The sequence below is a fragment of the Dryobates pubescens genome, chromosome 13, assembly GCF_014839835.1.
Source record: "Dryobates pubescens isolate bDryPub1 chromosome 13, bDryPub1.pri, whole genome shotgun sequence".
NCBI lineage: Eukaryota > Metazoa > Chordata > Aves > Piciformes > Picidae > Dryobates > Dryobates pubescens.
Window position 1 is genome coordinate 675,184 of NC_071624.1, and position 22,317 is coordinate 697,500.

General features: G+C 59.8%; 1 protein-coding gene across 1 annotated transcript in view; it reads left to right on the forward strand.

The window, feature by feature from the left end:
- The first annotated feature begins 102 nt into the window (after positions 1–102).
- The window catches only part of LOC128897653 (serine/Arginine-related protein 53-like), a 126,401-nt gene continuing 104,186 nt past the window's right edge, over positions 103–22,317 (forward strand). Inside the window, exon 1 of the mRNA XM_054166461.1 lies at positions 103–147. Coding sequence (XP_054022436.1) covers positions 103–147 — 45 coding nt within the window. The remainder of the gene's footprint in view (positions 148–22,317) is intronic.

Sequence of the window (22,317 nt, forward strand, 5' to 3'; positions counted from 1 at the left end):
CGTAGCAGCAGCCTGATCGATGCTTTGTGATCGCAGCCATCGATCCCTGCTTTGTTTGTGGACTGCAGCCATTGATACACATTAGAAAGTTCAGCAGCGTCGATGGGCTTCAATCAGCAGCTCCGGGAGGAGGAGGAGAGGCAGCTGGTGAAACAGCACTGCAACAGCTGAGGGGCAGTGGCAGCCTGCAGGTGGAGACTGCTGAGGTCACCCAGGGAGGGGATGGAGGCTCCAGCCCTGCAGACATTCAAGGGCAGCCTGGGGGTGTCCCTGGGCAGCCTGGGGGTGTCTCTGGGCAGAGGGGTTGGGAGCTGCCCAGCAGGGGAAGCCCTGGGGGTGCTGGGTGCCAGCAGCTGGAGGTGAGCCCAGGGGGTGCCCAGGGGGGCAGAAGGGGCAGCAGCAGCCTGGCCTGCAGCAGCAGTGGTGTGGGCAGCAGGAGCAGGGCAGGGAAGTGCCAGAGTGGTCAGGGCCTGGCACAGGCTGCCCAGGGAGGTGGTGGAGTGCCCATGCCTGGAGGGGTTGAAGGAACCTGGGGACCCCTGGGGCCGTGGTGGTGCTGGGTTGAGGTCTGGCTGCTCCTGGAGGCCTTTTCCCACCCAGCCAGCTCCATGGTGCCCCGGGGATGGCAGGGCAGGGTCCTGGTGCTGTGCCCTACCCTGCAGCACCGCTGCCTGTGGCCCTGGGGGCTGTTGGCAGCTGCCCTGCTCTGCCCTTGCCTCCCCCTGCTGCCTGCCCAAGTGGTGCCCCTGAGGACAGCCTCTCCTGCAGCCTGCCTGGCCCCTGGCTGGCTGCTGGGGAGTGCTGTGCAGGCAGGGCTGCAGAGCCTGCAGAGGGCACCTGGGGAGGGAGTTGGTTACCCCAGGCAGCCCCCTGGGGCCCTGGGCTTGGGCTTTGGGTTCATTTATTTCACTTCTGTCCTTTCGATCCCAGCTCTGGGCTCCAGCTCCCAAAATAGCCCAGGGCTGAAGAGGGCTTTGGAGCTGCATGGAGCTCTGCTCACAATTAGTGCAGAGCAATCTCGAATTATCTGAAGGGCTTTCAGAGCCTGAAGAGCTCCAATGATTGTCATTACTGAATGGCTCACCTGCTCTGCCTCCCCCCTGCTCCCCAGCTCACAGCCCCCGGGAGGGCTCTGGAGTGGCACACTGCAGGCTGAGCAGGGGCAGCCTTGGAGGAGCTGCTAAATGTGGAAGCACTTCTGGGGCTCCTGCATCACAATGAGCAGAGCCTGGCAGGCAGCTCCCCAAAGGCTCCCTTGAGTCACAGAGCTGCCAGGGAGCTCAGGGCTCAGCCAGCCCCAGCCCCCTGCCATGGGCAGGGACACCTCACCCCACAGCAGGTTGCTCACAGCCACCTCCAGCCTGGCTGCAAACACCTCCAGGCAGGAGGCTGCCACCACCTCCCTGGGCAGCCTGTGCCAGGCTCTCACCACCCTCCTGGGGAACAACTTCTTCCTCACAGCCAATCTCAATCTCCCCACTTCCAGTTCTGCTCCATCCCCCCCAGTCCTATCCCTCCCTGACACCCTCACAAGTCCCTCCCCAGCTTTTCTGGAGCCCCCTGCAGATCCTGGAAGGCCACAAGGAGGTCCCCTGGGAGCCTTCTCCTCCCCAGCCTGCACAGCCCCCTCGAGGCAGGGGGGAAAGGCTGAGCTGAGGCTTGGGATGCCTGAGGGCAAGTGGCAAGGGCAACCCTCCAGGCAGCAGTGCCCGGGGGCAATGTGCCCTGCAGACCCCCCCAGAGGGGGTGATGGAAGCTGAGCCTGTGAGGAGTGATGGAAAAGCCTCCAGAGAGGGACAGGGAAGTCCAGGCTGGGGCTTGCTGGAGCAGGGTGAGCAGAGCTGCAGTGGGGAAGGCTTCCTGCTCCCCCAGCAAGGTCTCCTGCACTCACCAGCAGCTGCAGGGGGCTGGGCACACTCTGGGCACACGCTGGGCAGCTCCCAGGGCACACATTTGGGCAGACCTCTGGGCTCATATCTGGGCAGCTCCCAGGGCACACTCTGGGCACCTCTCTGGGCACACCTCTGGGCACAGCAAGGCCAGGAGGGCACAGCTGGCAGCAGGTCGGTGGGCTGACCCCAGAGGCTCTTCTTGCACCCCCGGAGAGTGTCTCTGCAGCTTCCCCCTCCCGTCCCTGGCGGTGCCCAGGGCGCAGGAGGGCAGAGCCCCTCCGCAGGGCGGATCCCGAGGAGCTGAGCACAGCCCAGGGGCAGAGGCCGCTCGGGGCCGCGGTGCTGCCCCTGGGGGGCGCCGCAGAGCTCCTCCCAGCCGCAGCCTCCCGGCCGCAGCCTCCCGGCCGCAGAGCTCCTCCCAGCCGCAGCCTCCCAGCCGCAGAGCTCCTCCCGGCCGCAGAGCTCCTCCCAGCCGCAGCCTCCCGGCTGCAGAGCTCCTCCCAGCCGCAGAGCTCCTCCTGGCTGCAGCCTCCCAGCCGCAGCCTCCCGGCCGCAGAGCTCCTCCCAGCCGCAGAGCTCCTCCCAGCCGCAGCCTCCCAGCCGCAGAGCTCCTCCCAGCCGCAGCCTCCCAGCCGCAGAGCTCCTCCTGGCCGCAGCCTCCCAGCCGCAGCCTCCCAGCTGCAGAGCTCCTCCCAGCCGCAGCCTCCCAGCCGCAGCCTCCCAGCCGCAGAGCTCCTCCTGGCTGCAGCCTCCCAGCCGCAGCCTCCCAGCCGCAGAGCTCCTCCTGGCTGCAGCCTCCCAGCCGCAGCCTCCCAGCTGCAGAGCTCCTCCCAGCCGCAGCCTCCCAGCCGCAGCCTCCCAGCTGCAGAGCTCCTCCTGGCTGCAGCCTCCCAGCCGCAGCCTCCCAGCTGCAGAGCTCCTCCTGGCTGCAGCCTCCCAGCCGCAGCCTCCCAGCCGCAGAGCTCCTCCTGGCTGCAGCCTCCCAGCCGCAGCCTCCCAGCCGCAGAGCTCCTCCTGGCTGCAGCCTCCCAGCCGCAGCCTCCCAGCTGCAGAGCTCCTCCTGGCTGCAGCCTCCCAGCCGCAGCCTCCCAGCTGCAGAGCTCCTCCCAGCCGCAGCCTCCCAGCCGTAGAGCTCCTCCCAGCTGCAGCTTCCCAGCTGCAGCCTCCCAGCCGCAGAACTCCTCCCAGCCGCAGCCTCCCAGCTGCAGAGCTCCTCCCAGCCGCAGCCTCCCAGCCGCAGAGCTCCTCCCAGCCGCAGCCTCCCAGCCGCAGAGCTCCTCCTGGCTGCAGCCTCCCAGCCGCAGCCTCCCAGCTGCAGAGCTCCTCCCAGCCGCAGCCTCCCAGCCGCAGAGCTCCTCCCAGCCGCAGCCTCCCAGCCACAGAGCTCCTCCTGGCCGCAGCCTCCCAGCCGTAGAGCTCCTCCCAGCCGCAGCTTCCCAGCTGCAGCCTCCCAGCCGCAGAACTCCTCCCAGCCGCAGCCTCCCAGCTGCAGAGCTCCTCCCAGCCGCAGCCTCCCAGCCGCAGCCTCCCAGCTGCAGAGCTCCTCCCAGCCGCAGCTTCCCAGCTGCAGCCTCCCAGCTGCAGAGCTCCTCCCAGCCGCAGCCTCCCAGCCGCAGCCTCCCAGCTGCAGAGCTCCTCCCAGCCACAGCCTCCCAGCCGCAGCCTCCCGGCCGCAGCCTCCCAGCTGCAGAGCTCCTCCCAGCCACAGCCTCCCAGCTGCAGAGCTCCTCCCAGCCGCAGCCTCCCAGCTGCAGCCTCCCAGCTGCAGAGCTCCTCCCAGCCACAGCCTCCCAGCCGCAGACCTCCTCCCAGCCGCAGCCTCCCAGCTGCAGAGCTCCTCCCAGCCGCAGCCTCCCAGCTGCAGCCTCCCAGCCGCAGAGCTCCTCCTGGCCGCAGCCTCCCAGCCGCAGAGCTCCTCCCAGCCGCAGAGCTCCTCCCAGCCACAGAGCTCCTCCCGGCCGCAGCCTCCCAGCCGCAGAGCTCCTCCCAGCCGCAGAGCTCCTCCCAGCCACAGAGCTCCTCCTGGCCGCAGCCTCCCAGCCGCAGAGCTCCTCCCAGCCGCAGAGCTCCTCCCAGCCACAGAGCTCCTCCCAGCCGCAGCCTCCCAGCCGCAGAGCTCCTCCCAGCCGCAGCCTCCCAGCCGCAGAGCTCCTCCCAGCCGCAGCCTCCCAGCTGCAGAGCTCCTCCTGGCTGCAGCCTCCCAGCCGCAGAGCTCCTCCTGGCCGCAGCCTCCCGGCCGCAGAGCTCCTCCCAGCCGCAGCCTCCCAGCCGCAGAGCTCCTCCCGGCACGGAGCTGGCCCCAAACCCCAGGTGGACCCAAGGCTGAGGAGGTGGAGGGCAGGCAGAGAGCTCTGAGCTGAGTGGGAGGGCAGCTGTGCCCTCAGGGCTGGCTGGAGGAGCTCTCTGGGAAGCCTCTTCTGTGGGCAGCGGAGGAGGGATCCACGTCCTCGGCTGGGGGGTGGCACAGGAAGGGGCAGCAGCTCCATGCCCAGGGGGAGGTGGTGGACAAGTGGAGCCCCTCAGGGTCTGTTCCATAGCTCCATCAGGGATGCAGGCAGGGAGCTGGGGGCAGCCTCCCAAGGGTGCAGAGGGCACCAAGCTGAGTGCTGTGCCTGGGGAGGCTGAAGGGTGGGATGGGAGCCATGCAGAGGGCCCTGGGCAGGCTGCAGGGGAGGCTGAGGAGAGCCTCAGGAGCTTCAGCAAGGCCAAGGGCAAGGTCCTGTACCTAGGTTAAGAAGGACCTGGGGGTGCTGGTGGGGGAGAAGGCAGCAATGGGCACTGGCAGCACAGCCTGGGGCTGCCCTTGGTCTTCTGTGGTGCCAGTGCCCACTGCCAGAGCTTGGCCTTGCTTCAGCAGAGGACCCTGCCCCAGCTGAGCATCCCCAGGGCAGGACACTTCTCATCAGCTCCCTCACAGGCAGAGCTCCTTCTCTCCAGGCTGAATGGCTTCAGAGCTTCCCAGCAGCACTTTGTTCTGATCCTTTGGTTCCTTCTTTGCAGCTCCTGGCTGCCAAGAAAGGAAGAAGTGAGTGGAGGGGGGGAAAGGACCCAAAAAAGAGGAGATTGGATATGGCTGCAGGAACCTCTCCTGTGTGTGCATGAGAGGCAGGCAGGCAGCTGCTGCAGCCCTCCCAGGCAGCTGCTGCAGCCCTCCCAGGCATCTCCTGCAGCCCTCCCAGGCAGCTGCTGCAGCCCTCCCAGGCATCTCCTGCATCACTCCTCCTGCAGCCCTCCCAGGCAGCTGCTGCAGCCCTCCCAGGCAGCTGCTGCAGCCCTCCCAGGCATCTCCTGCAGCACTCCTCCTGCAGCACTCCCAGGCAGCTGCTGCAGCCCTCCCAGGCATCTCCTGCATCACTCCTCCTGCAGCCCTCCCAGGCAGCTGCTGCAGCCCTCCCAGGCAGCTGCTGCAGCCCTCCCAGGCATCTCCTGCAGCACTCCTCCTGCAGCACTCCCAGGCAGCTGCTGCAGCACTCCCAGGCTCAGCAGAGGGAAGGCAGTTCTGGCTGTCATTAAATGCTTAGCCAGAGTTTGCCTTCCATTAACAGGGAAAGCAATTAATGGCTCCCATCACTGCTGGGTGCCTGTCAGCTGACAAGGGAGAGGGGGGAGGAGGAGGAGGAGGAGATAGCTGTTTGGGTCCAAAAGATGCCCTCTTGGGATCATGGCTTGGGAATCCCAGCCTGCTGGGGGCTGTGCTTGCAATTCCTGCCAGAGGCTGGGGAGAGCCTGGCACAGGCTGCCCAGGGAGGTGTTTGCAGCCAGGCTGGAGGTGGCTGTGAGCAACCTGCTGTGCTGTGAGGTGTCCCTGCCCGTGGCAGGGGCTGGGGCTGGCTGAGCCCTGAGCTCCCTTCCAGCCCTGGCAGCTGTGTGGTTGATTCTGTGAGCAGGGTTGGGGCTCTGGGATCCACTAGATGTCAGAGTTACTCCATGGCAGCTCTGACCCCTGCCAGATGTGGCACAGCTGGCTTCACCTGCACAGCTCAGGCTGCCTGAGTTCCTCCAGGGGAGGCCAGGGCCAAGCAAGGCCCAGGAGTGCCAGAATGCCTCCGAGGAACTGGGGCAAACCCCAGAACAAAGAGGGACAAAGGCTTAGTGCCTAGGAGCAGCCTGCTGCCCGCCTGCCACTGCCACCCCCTGCTGTGCCCAGGGCACAGAGCAGAGAACCACAGCAGTGTTTGGGCTGGAGAAGCTCTCCAGGGTCACTCAGTCCAACCCTCAGCCCCAGCCCACCATGGCCACCAAACCCTGGCCCCCAAAGCCATGGACAGAGGGTTCTGCAACCCCTCCTGGCATGGGGACTCCACCACCTCCCTGGGCAGCCTCTGCCAGGCTTGGAGAAGCCTTCCAGGGAAGAAGCTTCTCCTCCTCTCCAACCTAACCCTCCCCTGGCACAATCTCAGGCCAGTTCCTCTCATCCTATCTCTTGTTCCCAGGGAGCAGAGCCCAGCCTGGCTGCAGCCTCCTCTCAGGGAGCTGCAGAGAGCAAGGAGGTCTCCCTCAGCCTCCCCTGCTCCAGGCTGAACACCCCCAGGGCCCTCAGCTGCTCCTCCCCAGCCCTGCTCTCCAGACCCCTCCCCAGCTCTGTTGCCCTTCTCTGGCCCTGCTCCAGCTCCTCAGGATCCTTCTTGGAGTGCCCCAACCCTGAACCCAGCACTCAAGGTTTGGCCTCCCCAGTGCTGAGCCCAGGGGCACAACCTCTGCCCTGCTCCTGCTGCCCACACCACTGCTGCTGCAGCCCAGGCTGCTGCTGCCCTTCTTTGCCCCCCTGGGCACCCCCTGGCTCCTCTCCAGCTGCTGGCACCCAGCACCCCCAGGCCTTCCCCTGCTGGGCAGTTCCCAAGCCTGGAGCCTCCATGGGGTTGCTGTGACCCCAGGGCAGGAGCCAGCCCTTGGCCTTGCTGCCTCTCATCCCCTTGGCCTCAGCCCTGGACCCAGCCTGGCCAGGTGCCTCTGCAGAGCCTCCTCCCCTCCAGCAGAGCAACTCTGCCACCCAGCCTGGGGTCTGCCTCTAACTGAGGGAGCCTTGATCCAGACTGTGGATAAAGAGACTCCAGGGAGCTGTCCCCAGCCCTGAGCCCTGGGACCCCCCTGCTGAGCAGCCCCCAGCTGGGCTCCCCGTGCTGCCCAGCACCCTCAGAGCTGGCCCTGCAGCCAGGCTCTTCCCCAGCAGCTTTGTGCTCTCTGCAAGGGGGCAGCAGGCTGGGGCCAGGCAGCTTCCCCTCCCTCCCCAAACCTCCCCAGCCACAGCTTTCCTAACCCTGGGCTGCTGCCTGCCCATTTAATGCCTGAGCTCTTCCACTCCTGCAGTGCTCCTGGGCTGAGTGGCTCTGAGTGCTGAGGAGCCCCAGGAGCTAATTATGCTGCATATGAAAATGTCTTTCCCTTTATCAGCCTGAGCCTTTCCCTGGGCAAGGCAGTGAGTGATGGAGGCCAAGCAGCTCCGTGGCTCCTCGCAGCCACAGCTGCTGGAGATCACCCTCCCAGGGGGGCAAGCAGCAACTGAGCTGGGCCCTGGGCTCCATCTCCACTCAGCCAGCCAGGGAGCTGCAATTGCAGCCTTTTCATCACAGCAAATAGCCCCCCGAGGGCATCAACACACTGCCTGAAGGGAAGGACTCCTGGGAAAGGCAGGCTGCTGGGGGCAGAGTGCCCACAGGGGGTCCCAGGGGCGGGGGGGGGGGGGCAGTAGGCAGACCCAAAGGGGGTCCCAGGGGCAGGGGGGGGCAGTAAGCAGACCCAAAGGGGGGTCCCAGGGGTGGGAGGTGGCAGTAGGCAGACCCAAAGGGGGTTCCCGGGGGCGGGAGGGGCAGTAAGCAGACCCAAAGGGGGTTCCCGGGGGCAGGGGGGGGCAGTAGACAGACCCAAAGGGGGGTCCCAGGGGCAGGGGGGGGCAGTAGGCACACCCAAAGGGGGGTCTCAGGGGTGGGAGGTGGCAGTAGGCAGACCCAAAGGGGGGTCCCAGGGGCAGGGGGGGGCAGTAGGCAGTCCCAAAGGGGGGTCCCGGGGCAGGGGGGGGCAGTAGGCAGACCCAAAGGGGGGTCCCGGGGCAGGGGGGGGCAGTAGGCAGTCCCAAAGGGGGGTCTCAGGGGCAGGGGGGGGCAGTAGGCAGACCCAAAGGGGGGTCCCGGGGCAGGGGGGGTCAGTAGGCAGACCCAAAGGGGGGTCTCAGGGGCAGGGGGGGGCAGTAGGCAGACCCAAAGGGGGGTCTCAGGGGCAGGGGGGGGCAGTAAGCAGACCCAAAGGGGGGTCCCAGGGGCAGGGGGGGGCAGTAAGCAGACCCAAAGGGGGGTCCCGGGGGCAGGGGGGGGCAGTAGGCAGACCCAAAGGGGGGTCTCAGGGGCAGGGGGGGGCAGTAGGCAGACCCAAAGGGGGGTCCCAGGGGCAGGGGGGGGCAGTAGGCAGACCCAAAGGGGGGTCTGAGGGGCAGGGGGGGCAGTAGGCAGACCCAAAGGGGGGTCTGAGGGGCAGGGGGGGCAGTAGGCAGACCCAAAGGGGGGTCCCAGGGGGAGGGGGGGGCAGTAGGCAGACCCAAAGGGGGGTCCCAGGGGCAGGGGGGGGCAGTAGGCAGACCCAAAGGGGGCTCCCGGGGCAGGGGGGGGCAGTAGGCAGTCCCAAAGGGGACTCACATTTTCAAGGGGGTGAAAAACTGGAGCTGAAGGCAGGAGGAGGGCAGTGAGAGGAAGAGTGGTGAGAGGTGGGAGGAATAATGAGGGAAGCTGTCAGTCACTGGGCTGGGCTCCTGCAGCCTGCCAAGGCTCCTCTCAGGGGTGCCAGTGAGAGGGAATCTTGCCTGCATTAGCAGGGACAGCCTGAAATCGTCACTAATGGAGCCTGGGAGCTCTCCCTGCTGATGGAGTGATGAGGACAGGGTCAGCAGAAGCTCAGAGTGGGGCCAGGCTCTGCTCAGTGAGCAGCCAGCAGCACTGGAGCCACCACAGAGGGCTCCTGCTGAGCTCTCACCTCACCCCCTGGGCAGCTCCCTGTGAGGAGGACACTGAGGAGCTGCAGCAGGGCCAGAGAAGGGCAGCAGAGCTGGGGAGCAGGGCTGGGGAGCAGGGCTGGGGGAGCTGGGGGTGCTCAGCCTGGAGCAGAGGAGGCTGAGGGAGACCTCCTTGCTCTCTGCAGCTCCCTGAGAGGAGGCTGCAGCCAGCTGGGGCTTGGGCTCTGCTCCCCAGTCTCAGGTGATGGAAGGAGAGGCAATGGCCTGGAACTGTGCCAGGGGAGGCTGAGGTTGGAGAGGAGGAGAAATGTCCTTGGTGCCAGAGGGGTCAGGGCCTGGCAGAGGCTGCCCAGGGAGGTGGTGGAGTCCCCAGCCCTGGAGGGGCTCAGGAGCCTGTGGCCATGGCAGCTGGGGCCAGGGCTTGGTGGCCATGGTGGGGCTGGGTTGGTGTTGGCCTGGATGAGCTCAGAGACCTTTTCCAACCTCAGTGACTATGACAGAGCAGAATAAGCCAGGGTGGAAGAGACCTTCAGGATGAGCAAGTCCAGCAGGAGAGGTGACTGAGGGAGGAGCTGGAGAGCAGGAGCAGTTCTCCATGTGAGTCACTGTGCTCCTTCCAGGCTTCCACAGGGCTGGGGCAGACCTCTGAGGTCACTGACTCCAGCCAGCAGCCCAGCACCACGGCAGGGCAGGGCTGGGAAGGGACCTCCAGAGGTCATCCAGGCCAAGCCCCCTGCCAGAGCAGGGTGACCCAGGAACACCTCCAGGTGGGCTTGGAAAGGCTGCAGAGAAGGAGACTCCACCACCCCTCTGGGCAGCCTGCTCCAGGCCTCCATCCCCTCCCCCATGGCCATTGAACCATGTCCTGAAATGCTCTGTCCACAACTCCCCTGAGCAGCCCCAGGGCTGGGGGAGAGCAGCCCCCCCAGGGCCCTTCCCATCAGGTTCCAGGTGAGCTCTGTGCCCAGGGGCTCTCTCCTCACCTCCTGAGGGCTCCCCAGGCTGGGTGCCTGGGCTGGGGCTGCCCAGCAGCCAGGAGGAGCTGCAGCTGTGGCCTGGGGGCAGCTGAGCTGTGGAGCAGAGAGACCCCTGAGGAGCTGAAGTGTTTTCCCCACCTCCAGGAGCTTCCCTTCAGCCTTCTCATGACAAAATATTCTGATGGGAAGTGAGAGCCCAAACTGAAGCAGGAGAGAGGAGAAGAAATCACAAAAGGAAAGATAAAACCCTCCCCCCCCCTCCCCCCCAAGTGTTTTTGCCTCATGGAAATGAAACATTTTGGTCCTGTCAAAACAAAGCAAGGAAGTGGAAGCAATCTGCCTGGATCCTTCCACTCAGTCAGCACACTCCCTGCCAAGGGGTGGGAGCTCAGCCCTGGCTGGGGGCGAGGAGGAAACCTCTCAAGATGCAGCTGAGAGGCCCTCAGCCACCTCCAGCCCCCCCACTTGGGCCACAGCAGCCCCAGGGCCAGCTGCAGACCTGGGCAGGGGGGGTGGAAAGCTGCAGCTCAGAGTGGGACCTGGGGGTAGTGGTTGAGAGCTGAGCAGGAGTCACAGAGGGGTCTGGGCTGGAAGGGACCTCCAGAGCTCACCTCTGGGAACCAGCTGGCACCTGTGGGCACCTGAGACCAGCTGGCACGGCCCCAGGCTCTGTAGCAGCAGCTTGCCAAGGGCTGCAGGCAGCCAGCACCCTGGTGCCCCCGTGCCAGCACCCTGCTGCCCCCGTGCCAGCTGCCAGCAGGAGGCTAGAGCCTGGGAAAGGCTTTGCCATGGCCCCGGAGCTGGCAGATCCCAGCAGGTTGACTCAAACAGGTAACAAAGCACAGCAGGGGCTGGGCTGGAAGGGACCTCCAGAGCTCCCCCAGCCCAGCCCCTGCCCCCAGCAGGGACATCCTGCACTGCAGCAGGCTGCCCAGAGCCCTGTGCAGCCTCACCTTGAACAGCTCCAGGGCTGGGGCCTCACCTGGCAGCTCCCTGGGCAGCCTGCTGCAGGGTTCCAGCAGCCTCCTGGGGCAGAGCTTGTTCCTCACATCCAGTCTCAATCTGCTCTGCTCTCATCTCAAACCACTGCCCCTGGTGCTGTCCCTGCAGCCCTTTGGGAGCAGTCCCTCTGCAGCCTGCTTGGAGCCCTTCAGCTGCTGGAAGCTGCTCTGAGCTCTCCCTGGAGCCTTCTGCAGGCTGCACAGCCCCAGCTCTCCCAGCCTGGCCCCACAGGGGAGGTTCTGCAGCCTCTGCTCATCCTCACGGCCTCCTCTGGAGCCTCTCCAGCAGCTCCAGGTCCTTCCTGTGCTGGGGGCCCTGGAGCTGGCCCCAGCCCTGCAGGGGAGGTCTCAGCAGGGCAAAGTGGCAGCAGTGCCCAGGTGGCCAAGCAGGCCAAGGGCATCCTGGCTTGGCTTAGAACCAGGATGGGCAGCAGGGACAGGAGGGGCTCAGCACTGGGGAGGCCACAGCTTGAGTGCTGTGTTCAGCTCTGGGACCTCACTCCAGGAAGGACCTTGAGGAGCTGGAGCAGGGCCAGAGAAGGGCAACAGAGCTGGGGAAGGGTCTGGAGCACCTGGGCTATGAGAGGGGGCTGGGGGTGTTCAGCCTGGAGAGGAAGAGGCTGAAGGGGAGACCCCCTGGCTCTGCTCACCCCCATTCCCCCCAGGGCAGAGGATTCCAGCACCACATCCCCCCCTCAGCAAGGGCTGAGCTGCTCTGGGCTCACAGCATTCAACCATCCCCTCGTGGGGGCCTGAGAGGAGCAGCATCACCCCCAGCAAGGTCAGCTCTTTGTCCTGTGCTAATTAATCAGCCAAATGAAAGAGTTTGTCCAGTTATCATCCCTGGCAGCCCAAGGCACTTATTAAAAGCAGCAGGGAGCCAGGTGGAGCATGACAGGTACCAGAGGTCCCTCAGGACCTCCCAGGCTCAGCCTTGGGCACTGCCCTGCTCCTGCCAGGTGTTTCTCTTCCAGGAGGTGGATATTATGGTTTGCCAGGCTGGGGAAAGAGGAATTAGCTGGAGCCTGCAAGGACTCTCCCCCAGATCAGGCAAGGCTGTGGAAGGAAGCCCTGTGGGCATCAAGAGGCTTTGAACTGGGGTCCAGCAGCCCTGGGTGGCTTGGGGCAGTGGCAACCGCCCCGGCAGGAGGTTGGAGCCGGGTGGGGATTGGCCTCTTCTCCCTAACAAGGGATAGGAGAAGAGGAAATGGCCCCAGGCTGCAGCAGGGCGGGCTTAGGTTGGACATCAGAAGAAACTGCTTCCCTGAAAGGCTTCTCCAAGCCTGGCCCAGGCTGCCCAGGCAGGTGGCCAGGTCCCCATCCCTGGAGGGGTTCACAGAGGCAGAGCCATGGTGCTGAGGGCCGTGGCTCGGCCCCAGCCTCGGTAGAGCTAGAGAATGGCTGGGCAGGACGACCTGGAAGGTGCTTTCCAGCCACAGGCACTGTCTGGAGCGCTGTGCAGAGCACACCGAGCAGGGAGCAGGGCCAGGAGCTCCGAAGCGCTCTGCGGTCCCCCCGCGGGGCAGGGCTGGGCAGGGGCACGGTGGATGTGCAGCTCACCCTGCCTGCCAGCACAGGCTGACGGTACACATCCTCTCCTGAAGCAGGGAAACGAGCACAGCTCTCCTCTGGCTGCCTGAGTCCCTCTCTGAGCTCCATTAACTTTATGGACTCGACTCCGGCGAGCGCCGCGGCAGAGCTCTGCCGGAGCCCCGGCCCCAGCCCGGGCTGCTGCGGGGAACACACACACAGAATCCATAGAATCCACAGAATCCACAGAGTCCATAGAATCCATAGAATCCATAGAATCCATAGAATCCACAGAGTCCATAGAATCCACAGAATCCATAGAATCCATAGAATCCATAGAATCCACAGAGTCCATAGAATCCATAGAATCCATAGAATCCACAGAGTCCATAGAATCCACAGAATCCATAGAATCCATAGAATCCACAGAGTCCATAGAATCCATAGAATCCATAGAATCCATAGAATCCATAGTCCATAGAATCCACAGAATCCATAGAATCCATAGTCCATAGAATCCATAGAATCCACAGAGTCCATAGAATCCATAGAATCCATAGTCCATAGAATCCACAGAATCCACAGAATCCATAGAATCCATAGAATCCATAGAATCCATAGTCCATAGAATCCACAGAATCCACAGAATCCATAGAATCCATAGAATCCATAGAATCCATAGTCCATAGAATCCATAGAATCCATAGAATCCATAGTCCATAGAATCCACAGAATCCACAGAATCCATAGAATCCATAGAATCCATAGTCCATAGAATCCACAGAATCCATAGAATCCATAGAATCCATAGTCCATAGAATCCACAGAATCCACAGAATCCATAGAATCCATAGAATCCATAGTCCATAGAATCCATAGAATCCACAGAATCCATAGAATCCATAGAATCCACAGAATCCATAGAATCCATAGTCCATAGAATCCATAGAATCCATAGAATCCATAGAATCCATAGTCCATAGAATCCATAGAATCCATAGAATCCACAGAATCCATAGAATCCATAGTCCATAGAATCCATAGAATCCACAGAATCCATAGAATCCATAGTCCATAGAATCCACAGAATCCATAGAATCCATAGAATCCATAGAATCCATAGAGTCCATAGAATCCACAGAATCCATAGAATCCATAGTCCATAGAATCCATAGTCCATAGAATCCATAGAATCCACAGAATCCATAGAATCCATAGTCCATAGAATCCATAGAATCCACAGAATCCATAGAATCCATAGAGTCCATAGAATCCATAGAATCCACAGAATCCATAGAATCCATAGAATCCACAGAATCCACAGAATCCATAGAATCCATAGTCCATAGAATCCATAGTCCACAGAATCCATAGAATCCATAGTCCATAGAATCCACAGAATCCATAGAATCCATAGAATCCATAGAATCCATAGAGTCCATAGAATCCACAGAATCCATAGAATCCATAGTCCATAGAATCCATAGTCCATAGAATCCATAGAATCCATAGTCCATAGAATCCACAGAATCCATAGAATCCATAGTCCATAGAGTCCATAGAATCCACAGAATCCATAGAATCCATAGTCCATAGAATCCATAGAATCCATAGAATCCATAGAATCCATAGAATCCACAGAATCCACAGAATCCATAGTCCATAGAATCCATAGAATCCACAGAATCCATAGAATCCATAGAGTCCATAGAATCCACAGAATCCATAGAATCCATAGTCCATAGAATCCATAGTCCATAGAATCCATAGAATCCACAGAATCCATAGAATCCATAGTCCATAGAATCCATAGAATCCATAGAATCCATAGAATCCATAGTCCATAGAATCCATAGAATCCACAGAATCCATAGAATCCAAAGTCCATAGAATCCACAGAATCCATAGAATCCATAGAATCCATAGAATCCATAGAATCCATAGTCCATAGAATCCACAGAATCCACAGAATCCATAGAATCCATAGTCCATAGAATCCATAGAATCCATAGAATCCATAGAATCCATAGTCCATAAAATCCATAGAATCCATAGAATCCACAGAATCCATAGAATCCATAGCCATAGAATCCATAGAATCCACAGAATCCATAGAATCCATAGTCCATAGAATCCACAGAATCCATAGAATCCATAGAATCCATAGAGTCCATAGAATCCACAGAATCCATAGAATCCATAGTCCATAGAATCCATAGTCCATAGAATCCACAGAATCCATAGAATCCATAGTCCATAGAATCCATAGAATCCACAGAATCCACAGAATCCATAGAATCCACAGAATCCATAGAATCCATAGTCCATAGAATCCACAGAATCCATAGAATCCATAGAATCCATAGAATCCATAGAGTCCATAGAATCCACAGAATCCATAGAATCCATAGTCCATAGAATCCATAGTCCATAGAATCCATAGAATCCACAGAATCCATAGAATCCATAGTCCATAGAATCCATAGAATCCATAGAATCCATAGAATCCATAGAATCCATAGTCCATAGAATCCATAGAATCCACAGAATCCATAGAATCCATAGAGTCCATAGAATCCACAGAATCCATAGAATCCATAGTCCATAGAATCCATAGAATCCATAGAATCCATAGAATCCATAGTCCATAGAATCCATAGTCCACAGAATCCATAGAATCCATAGTCCATAGAATCCACAGAATCCATAGAATCCATAGAATCCATAGAATCCATAGAGTCCATAGAATCCACAGAATCCATAGAATCCATAGTCCATAGAATCCATAGTCCATAGAATCCATAGAATCCATAGTCCATAGAATCCACAGAATCCATAGAATCCATAGTCCATAGAGTCCATAGAATCCACAGAATCCATAGAATCCATAGAATCCATAGAATCCATAGAGTCCATAGAATCCACAGAATCCATAGAATCCATAGAATCCATAGAATCCATAGAGTCCATAGAATCCACAGAATCCATAGAATCCATAGTCCATAGAATCCATAGTCCATAGAATCCATAGAATCCACAGAATCCATAGAATCCATAGTCCATAGAATCCATAGAATCCATAGAATCCATAGAATCCATAGTCCATAGAATCCATAGAATCCACAGAATCCATAGAATCCAAAGTCCATAGAATCCACAGAATCCATAGAATCCATAGAATCCATAGAATCCATAGAATCCATAGTCCATAGAATCCACAGAATCCACAGAATCCATAGAATCCATAGAATCCATAGTCCATAGAATCCATAGAATCCATAGAATCCATAGAATCCATAGTCCATAGAATCCACAGAATCCACAGAATCCATAGAATCCATAGAATCCATAGTCCATAGAGTCCATAGAATCCACAGAATCCATAGAATCCATAGAATCCACAGAATCCATAGAATCCATAGTCCATAGAATCCACAGAATCCATAGAATCCATAGAATCCACAGAATCCATAGAATCCATAGTCCATAGAATCCACAGAATCCACAGAATCCATAGAATCCATAGAATCCATAGTCCATAGAATCCATAGAATCCATAGAATCCATAGTCCATAGAATCCACAGAATCCATAGAATCCATAGTCCATAGAATCCACAGAATCCACAGAATCCATAGAATCCATAGAATCCATAGTCCATAGAATCCACAGAATCCACAGAATCCATAGAATCCATAGTCCATAGAATCCATAGAATCCATAGAATCCATAGAATCCATAGAATCCATAGAATAAACCAGGGTGGAAGAGACCTTCAAGATCACCGCGTCCAACCCATCAACCAATCCAACACCACCTAATCAACTAACCCATGGCACCAAGCACCCCATCAAGTCTTCTCCTGAACACCTCCAGTGATGGCGACTCCACCACCTCCCCAGGCAGCCCATTCCAATGTGCAATCACTCTCTCTGTATAGAACTTCTTCCTAACATCCAGCCTGAACCTCCCCTGGCGCAGCCTGAGACTGTGTCCTCTTGTTCTGGTACTGGCTGCCTGGGAGAAGAGACCAACATCTGTCTGTCTACAACCTCCCTTCAGGTAGTTGTAGAGAGCAATAAGGTCACCCCTGAGTCTCCTCCTCTCCAGGCTAAGCAACCCCAGCTCCCTCAGCCTCTCCTCACAGGGCTGTGTTCCAAGCCCCTCACCAACTTTGTTGCTCTTCTCTGGACTCGTTCCAGCAAGTCAACCTCCTTCCTAAACTGAGGGGCCCAGAACTGGACACAGGACTCGAGGTGTGGCCTAACCAGTGCAGTGTACAGGGGCAGAATGACCTCCCTGCTCCTGCTGGCCACACTGTTCCTGATGCAGGCCAGGATGCCATTGGCCCTCCTGGCTGCCTGGGCACACTGCAGGCTCATGTTCAGCCTACCATCAACCAGCACCCCCAGGTCCCTCTCTGCCTGGCTGCTCTCAGCCACTCTGACCCCAGCCTGTAGCTCTGCATGGGGTTGCTGTGGCCAATGTGCAGCACCTGGCACTTGGATGTGTTCAATCTCCTGCCCTTGGACTCTGCCCATCTGCCCAGCCTGTCGAGGTCCCTCTGCAGAGCTCTCCTGCCCTCTAGCAGATCAACTCCTGCCCCCAGCTTGGTGTCATCAGCAAATTTACTGATGATGGACTCAATGCCCTCATCCAGATCATCAATAAAGATGTTAAAGAGCATGGGGCCCAGCACTGATCCCTGGGGCACACCACTGGTGCCTGGCTGCCAGCTGGCTGTGGCACCATTCACCACCACTCTCTGGGCTCAGCCTCCAGCCAGTTCCTAACCCACTGCAGTCTGCTCCCATCCAAGCCATGGGCTGACAGCTTGGCCAGGAGGTTGCTGCGGGGAAGCTGCCGGCCCGGGGCTGCCCTCCGGGCTGGGCAGCGCTGGGCTCCCACTCTGCCCGGGGGTGCTCCTCTGGCTGGATCCCCGATTCAGCAGCTCCCCCCTGCCCGGGGCAGCCTCCCCCGCTGCCCCCCAGGCTGGCAGCCTCCCCCCCTGCCCCCCAGGGGCTGCTGGAGGCTTTGCAGCGACTTGCAGGAATCACAGAACGGTCCAGGCTGGAAGGGACCTCCAGAGCTCCCCCAGCCCAAGCCCTGCCCCCAGCAGGGACATCCTGCACCGCAGCAGGCTGCTCACAGCCCTGCCCAGCCTCACCTCGAACAGCTCCAGGGCTGAGCCTCAACCACCTCCCTGGGCAGCCTGCTGCAGTGCTCCAGCACCCTCAGAGTAAAGAACTTCCTCCTGACAGCCAATCTCAATCTGCTCTGCTCCAGTCTGAAGCCATTGTCCCTGGTCTTGGCCCTGCAGGCCTTTGCAAAGAGTCTCTCTGCAGCCTTCCTGTGGCCCTTCAGGTCCTGGCAGGCTGCTCTGAGCTCTCCCTGGAGCCTTCTCCAGTAGACCTCCCCCAGCCCCCTCAGCCTGTCCTCACAGCAGAGCTGATCCAACCCCCTGAGCATTCTCCTGGCCTCCTCTGGAGCCTCTCCATCAGCTCCAGGTCCTTCCTGTGCTGTCCTGCACCCAGCACTGCAGGGGAGGTCTCCCCAGAGCAGAGCCCAGTGTCAGAATCCCCTCTCTGGTAGTGCTGCTTTGGATGCAGCCCAGGTTGGGATTTGCCTTCTGTGCTGCAAGCTCACTCTGCCTGCTCCTGGGCAGCTTCTCCCCCCCAGCACCCCCAAGTCCTTCTCCTTAGGGCTGCTCTCAATCCCCTCCTCCCCAGCCTGCCCTGGCAGTGAGGATTGTGCCAGCCCAGGTGCAGACACCTCAGGGCAAAGCTGCTCAGCTACAAACAGCAGGAAAGCAGAGGGGGAAAGAGACCATTCCTAAAGGCTGTGGCCAAGGGGACTCCACCTGCTCTACCTTTGAGCCCCAGATCTGGGGCTAAGCTCCAGCAGTTGCTCTGCCACACAGGGACCCCCTCCCAGCAGAGGGGACTCAGAACAGGGGAGAAGGCTGAAATGCAAAAGGGATTTCAGGAAGCAGCCAAATGAATCCCAGCAGCAACACAAGACAGAAAGTTATACTCAGCCCAGCAGCCACAGGATGCAGTCCTCAGGAGCAGAAGGGGGTGCAGGAGGGGATGCAGGAGGAGGAGGAGATGCAGGAGGAGGAGGAGATGCAGGAGCAGGAGGGGATGCAGGAGCAGGAGGGGATGCAGGAGGAAGAGGAGATGCAGGAGCAGGAGGGGATGCAGGAGCAGGAGGGCATGCAGGAGCAGGAAGGGATGCAGGAGGAAGAGGGGATGCAGGAGCAGGAGGGGCTGCAGGAGCAGGAGGGAATGCAGGAGGAAGAGGAGATGCAGGAGCAGGAGGGGATGCAGGAGCAGGAGGGCATGCAGGAGCAGGAAGGGATGCAGGAGGAAGAGGGGCTGCAGGAGCAGGAGGGGCTGCAGGAGCAGGAGGGGATGCAGGAGGAAGAGGGGATGCAGGAGGAAGAGGGGATGCAGGAGCAGGGGGGGCTGCAGGAGCAGGGGGGGCTGCAGGAGCAGGAGGGGATGCAGGAGGAAGAGGGGATGCAGGAGGAAGAGGGGATGCAGGAGCAGGGGGGGCTGCAGGAGCAGGGGGGGCTGCAGGAGCAGGAGGGGATGCAGGAGGAAGAGGGGATGCAGGAGGAAGAGGGGATGCAGGAGGAAGAGGAGATGCAAGAGCAGGAGGGGATTCAGGAGGAAGAGGGGATGCAGGAGCAGGAGGGGATGCAGGAGCAGGAGAGGATGCAGGAGGAAGAGGGGATGCAAGAGCAGGAGGGGATGCAGGAGCAGGAGGGGATGCGGGAGGAAGAGGAGATGCATGAGGAAGACGAGATGCAGGAGGAAGAGGAGATGCAGGAGCAGGAGGGGATTCAGGAGGAAGAGGGGATGCAGGAGCAGGAGGGGATGCAGGAGCAGGAGAGGATGCAGGAGCAGGAGAGGATGCAGGAGGAAGAGGGGATGCAGGAGCAGGAGGGGATGCAGGAGCAGGAGGGGATGCAGGAGCAGGAGGGGATGCAGGAGCAGGAGGGAATGCAGGAGGAAGAGGAGATGCAGGAGCAGGAGGGGATGCAGGAGCAGGAGGGGATGCAGGAGGAAGAGGAGATGCAGGAGCAGGAGGGGATGCAGGAGGAAGAGGGGATGCAGGAGCAGGAGGGGCTGCAGGAGCAGGAGGGGATGCAGGAGCAGGGGGGGATGCAGGAGCAGGAAGGGGTGCAGGAGCACGAGGGGATGCAGGAGCAGGAGGGGATGCAGGAGCTGGAGGAGATGCAGGAGCAGGAGGGGGTGCAGGAGCAGGAGGGGATGCAGGAGCAGGGGGAGATGCAGGAGGAAGAGAAGATGCAGGAGCAGGAGGGGATGCAGGAGGAAAAGGGGATGCAGGAGGTTTCCTCCCTCCTCAGCACCCCTCCTTTATCCAGTGTGGAGCTGATGACCTGCACACAGCTGTGGCCAGCTCCAGTCCTGGCTGATTGGAGCTGCTGGTGGCCTGCAGCCTGTGGGGATTCTGCCCCAGCAAAACCAAGGCTTAAAGTGCAGCAAGAGGCTGTCCCCAGCCTGGCTCAGCCTGCAGAGCACAGAACCTTTCCTCTCTAAACCACAGAGGAACTTGCAGGAGAATGCAGACCCTTTAGAGCTCCCTGGCAGAGCAGAGCTGCACTCAAAGGGCCCCAAAAGCAAGGCTGAGACTCTGAGCTGGATCAGTGCAGGCTGGGGGTGGTGAGATTGGGAGCACCCCTGCAGAGCAGGACCTGGGGGTGCTGGTGGGGGAGGAGCTGGGCAGGAGCCAGCAATGGGCACTGGCAGCACAGGAGGCCAAGGGCAGCCCCAGCCTGTGCTGCCAGTGCCCATTGCCAGGGCTGGAGAGAGGGATCCTGCCCCCCTGCTCTGCCCTGGGGGGACCTCAGCTGCAGGACCCCAAACACCTGGAGCTGATGGAGAGGGTGCAGAGGAAGCCACCAAGGTGATCAGAGGGCTGGAGAAGCCCTGCTGTGGGGACAGGCTGGGAGAGCTGGGGCTGCTCAGGTCTCCAGGGAGACCTCAGAGCTGCATTTCAATATCTGCAAGGATCCTGCAGGCAGGCTGGGCAGGGACTGCTCAGAAGGGGCTGTGGGGACAGGACCAGGGGCAGTGGTTTGGAACTGGAGCAGGGCAGGGTCAGGTTGGACACCAGGAGGAAGCTCTGCACAGGGAGGCTGGGGAGAGCCTGGCACAGGCTGCCCAGGGAGGGGGCTGAGGCTCCATCCCTGCAGCCATCCAAGCTCAGCCTGGAGGGGTCCCTGGGGCTGCAGGGGGGTTGGACAGGATGCCCTTGGAGGCTCCCTTCCAGCCTGATGCCCGCTGTGGCTCCCAGGGAGCATGCCACTCTGCCCAGCTGCCTGAGTTCCACTTGACCTCTGGTGAGCAGAGCAGAAGCTCCTCTCCAGCAGGAGCTGTGGCGAGCTCTTTGGTGCCCTCCTCCCTCCTGCAGCTCCAGAGGTGGCCTCTTGTGCTGGAAGAGCTGGGCTGTCCTCCAGCCCCCCATGGGAAGGCTGCTGCAGGTTGTGCCCAGCCAGCTCACCCTTCCTGGCAGCTCTGAGGAGCCCTCCCCGGGGGCGAGGTTGCTCGGCCTGCCGACCGCTGCCTTCATTTGCTGGCTGCCTGGCGAGCCAGCTCCTGGCAGGCCCAGGGCAGAGCAGATCAATTCTATGGCTACTAATTATTGGTATGATTTTCAACTGTGCTTCTGCAGCAGATTCAACACATCTGCCAGTGCAGCTTCCTCACCTCCTCGCAGCCAGAGCCCAGCAGCCTGCATGCAGATGAGGCTGAGCCTCCCCAGCCAGCAGCAGCCTCCCTGCAGCTGCCTGGGGGATCATCTGCCCCTGCACAGCCCCCAGGCAGCACTGCCAGCCCCCCACATCTGCCTCTTGCAGAAGTGTTGGTGGAGGGTCCTGGGCTTGGGGAGGCAAAAGAAAAAGGGGCATTGAGAGTGAAAAATATGGGATGGAAAGGGGACCCAAAGCAATGGCACTGAGAGGAGAGAGAAATGGCATGGGGGGTTAAAAAATGGCACTGAGCTGAACAAAATTAGCCTCAAGAGGCAGGAAAGGGCCTCAAGAGGCAGGAAAGGGCTTCAAGAGTCAGCAAAGGGCCTCAAGAGTCAGCAAAGGGCCTCAAGAGTCAGCAAAGGGCCTCAAGAGGCAAAAAAAAACAGCATCAAGAGACAAAAACCAGCATTAAGTGTCACAAAACTGCTATTGAGAGTGCAAGGGATGGCACTGAGAGTCCAAAAAGGGCCTCAGGAGTCAAAAGCAGAGCATCAAGAGTGCAAGGGATGGCACTGAGAGCCAAAAAAGGGCATCAAGAGGCAAAGGATGGCATCAAGGGTCAAACCCCTGGCATTCAGAGTGCAAGGGATGGCACTGAGAGTCAAACAATGGCAGTAAGAGGGGCATTGAAAGTCAACAGCTGGAGCTAGGAGTGAACAGAATTGCACAAGGAGGTCAAAAATGGCACTAAGAGGGAGGGGGGAAAAGAGGCATTGAGAGTGGGGGCAAAAGGGCACCAAGAGTAAAAACAAATGGTATGAAGGGCAAAAACCATGGCATGGAGAGGTAACAACAGCACTGAGTGCAAAATATAGCAGGGAGAGTCAAAATGTGGCACTGAGAGCCAAAAACATACTGAGAGGGGAAGGGAAGGGAAGGGAAGGGAAGGGAAGGGAAGGGAAGGGAAGGGAAGGGAAGGGAAGGGAAGGGAAGGGAAGGGAAGGGAAGGGAAGGGAAGGGAAGGGAAGGGAAGGGAAGGGAAGGGAAGGGAAGGGAAGGGAAGGGAAGGGAAGGGAAGGGAAGGGAAGGGAAGGGAAGGGAAGGGAAGGGAAGGGAAGGGAAGGGAAGGGAAGGGGCTGTGCTCTGCTGCAAGTGGCTTTGAGGGTTTGTCAATGATGAGGATGGAAAAGGTCTCCTGAATGCATCTCTGCAGTGGCCATGGCAGCTCCTGGGTCTCTGACCCCTGCTCAGGCAGG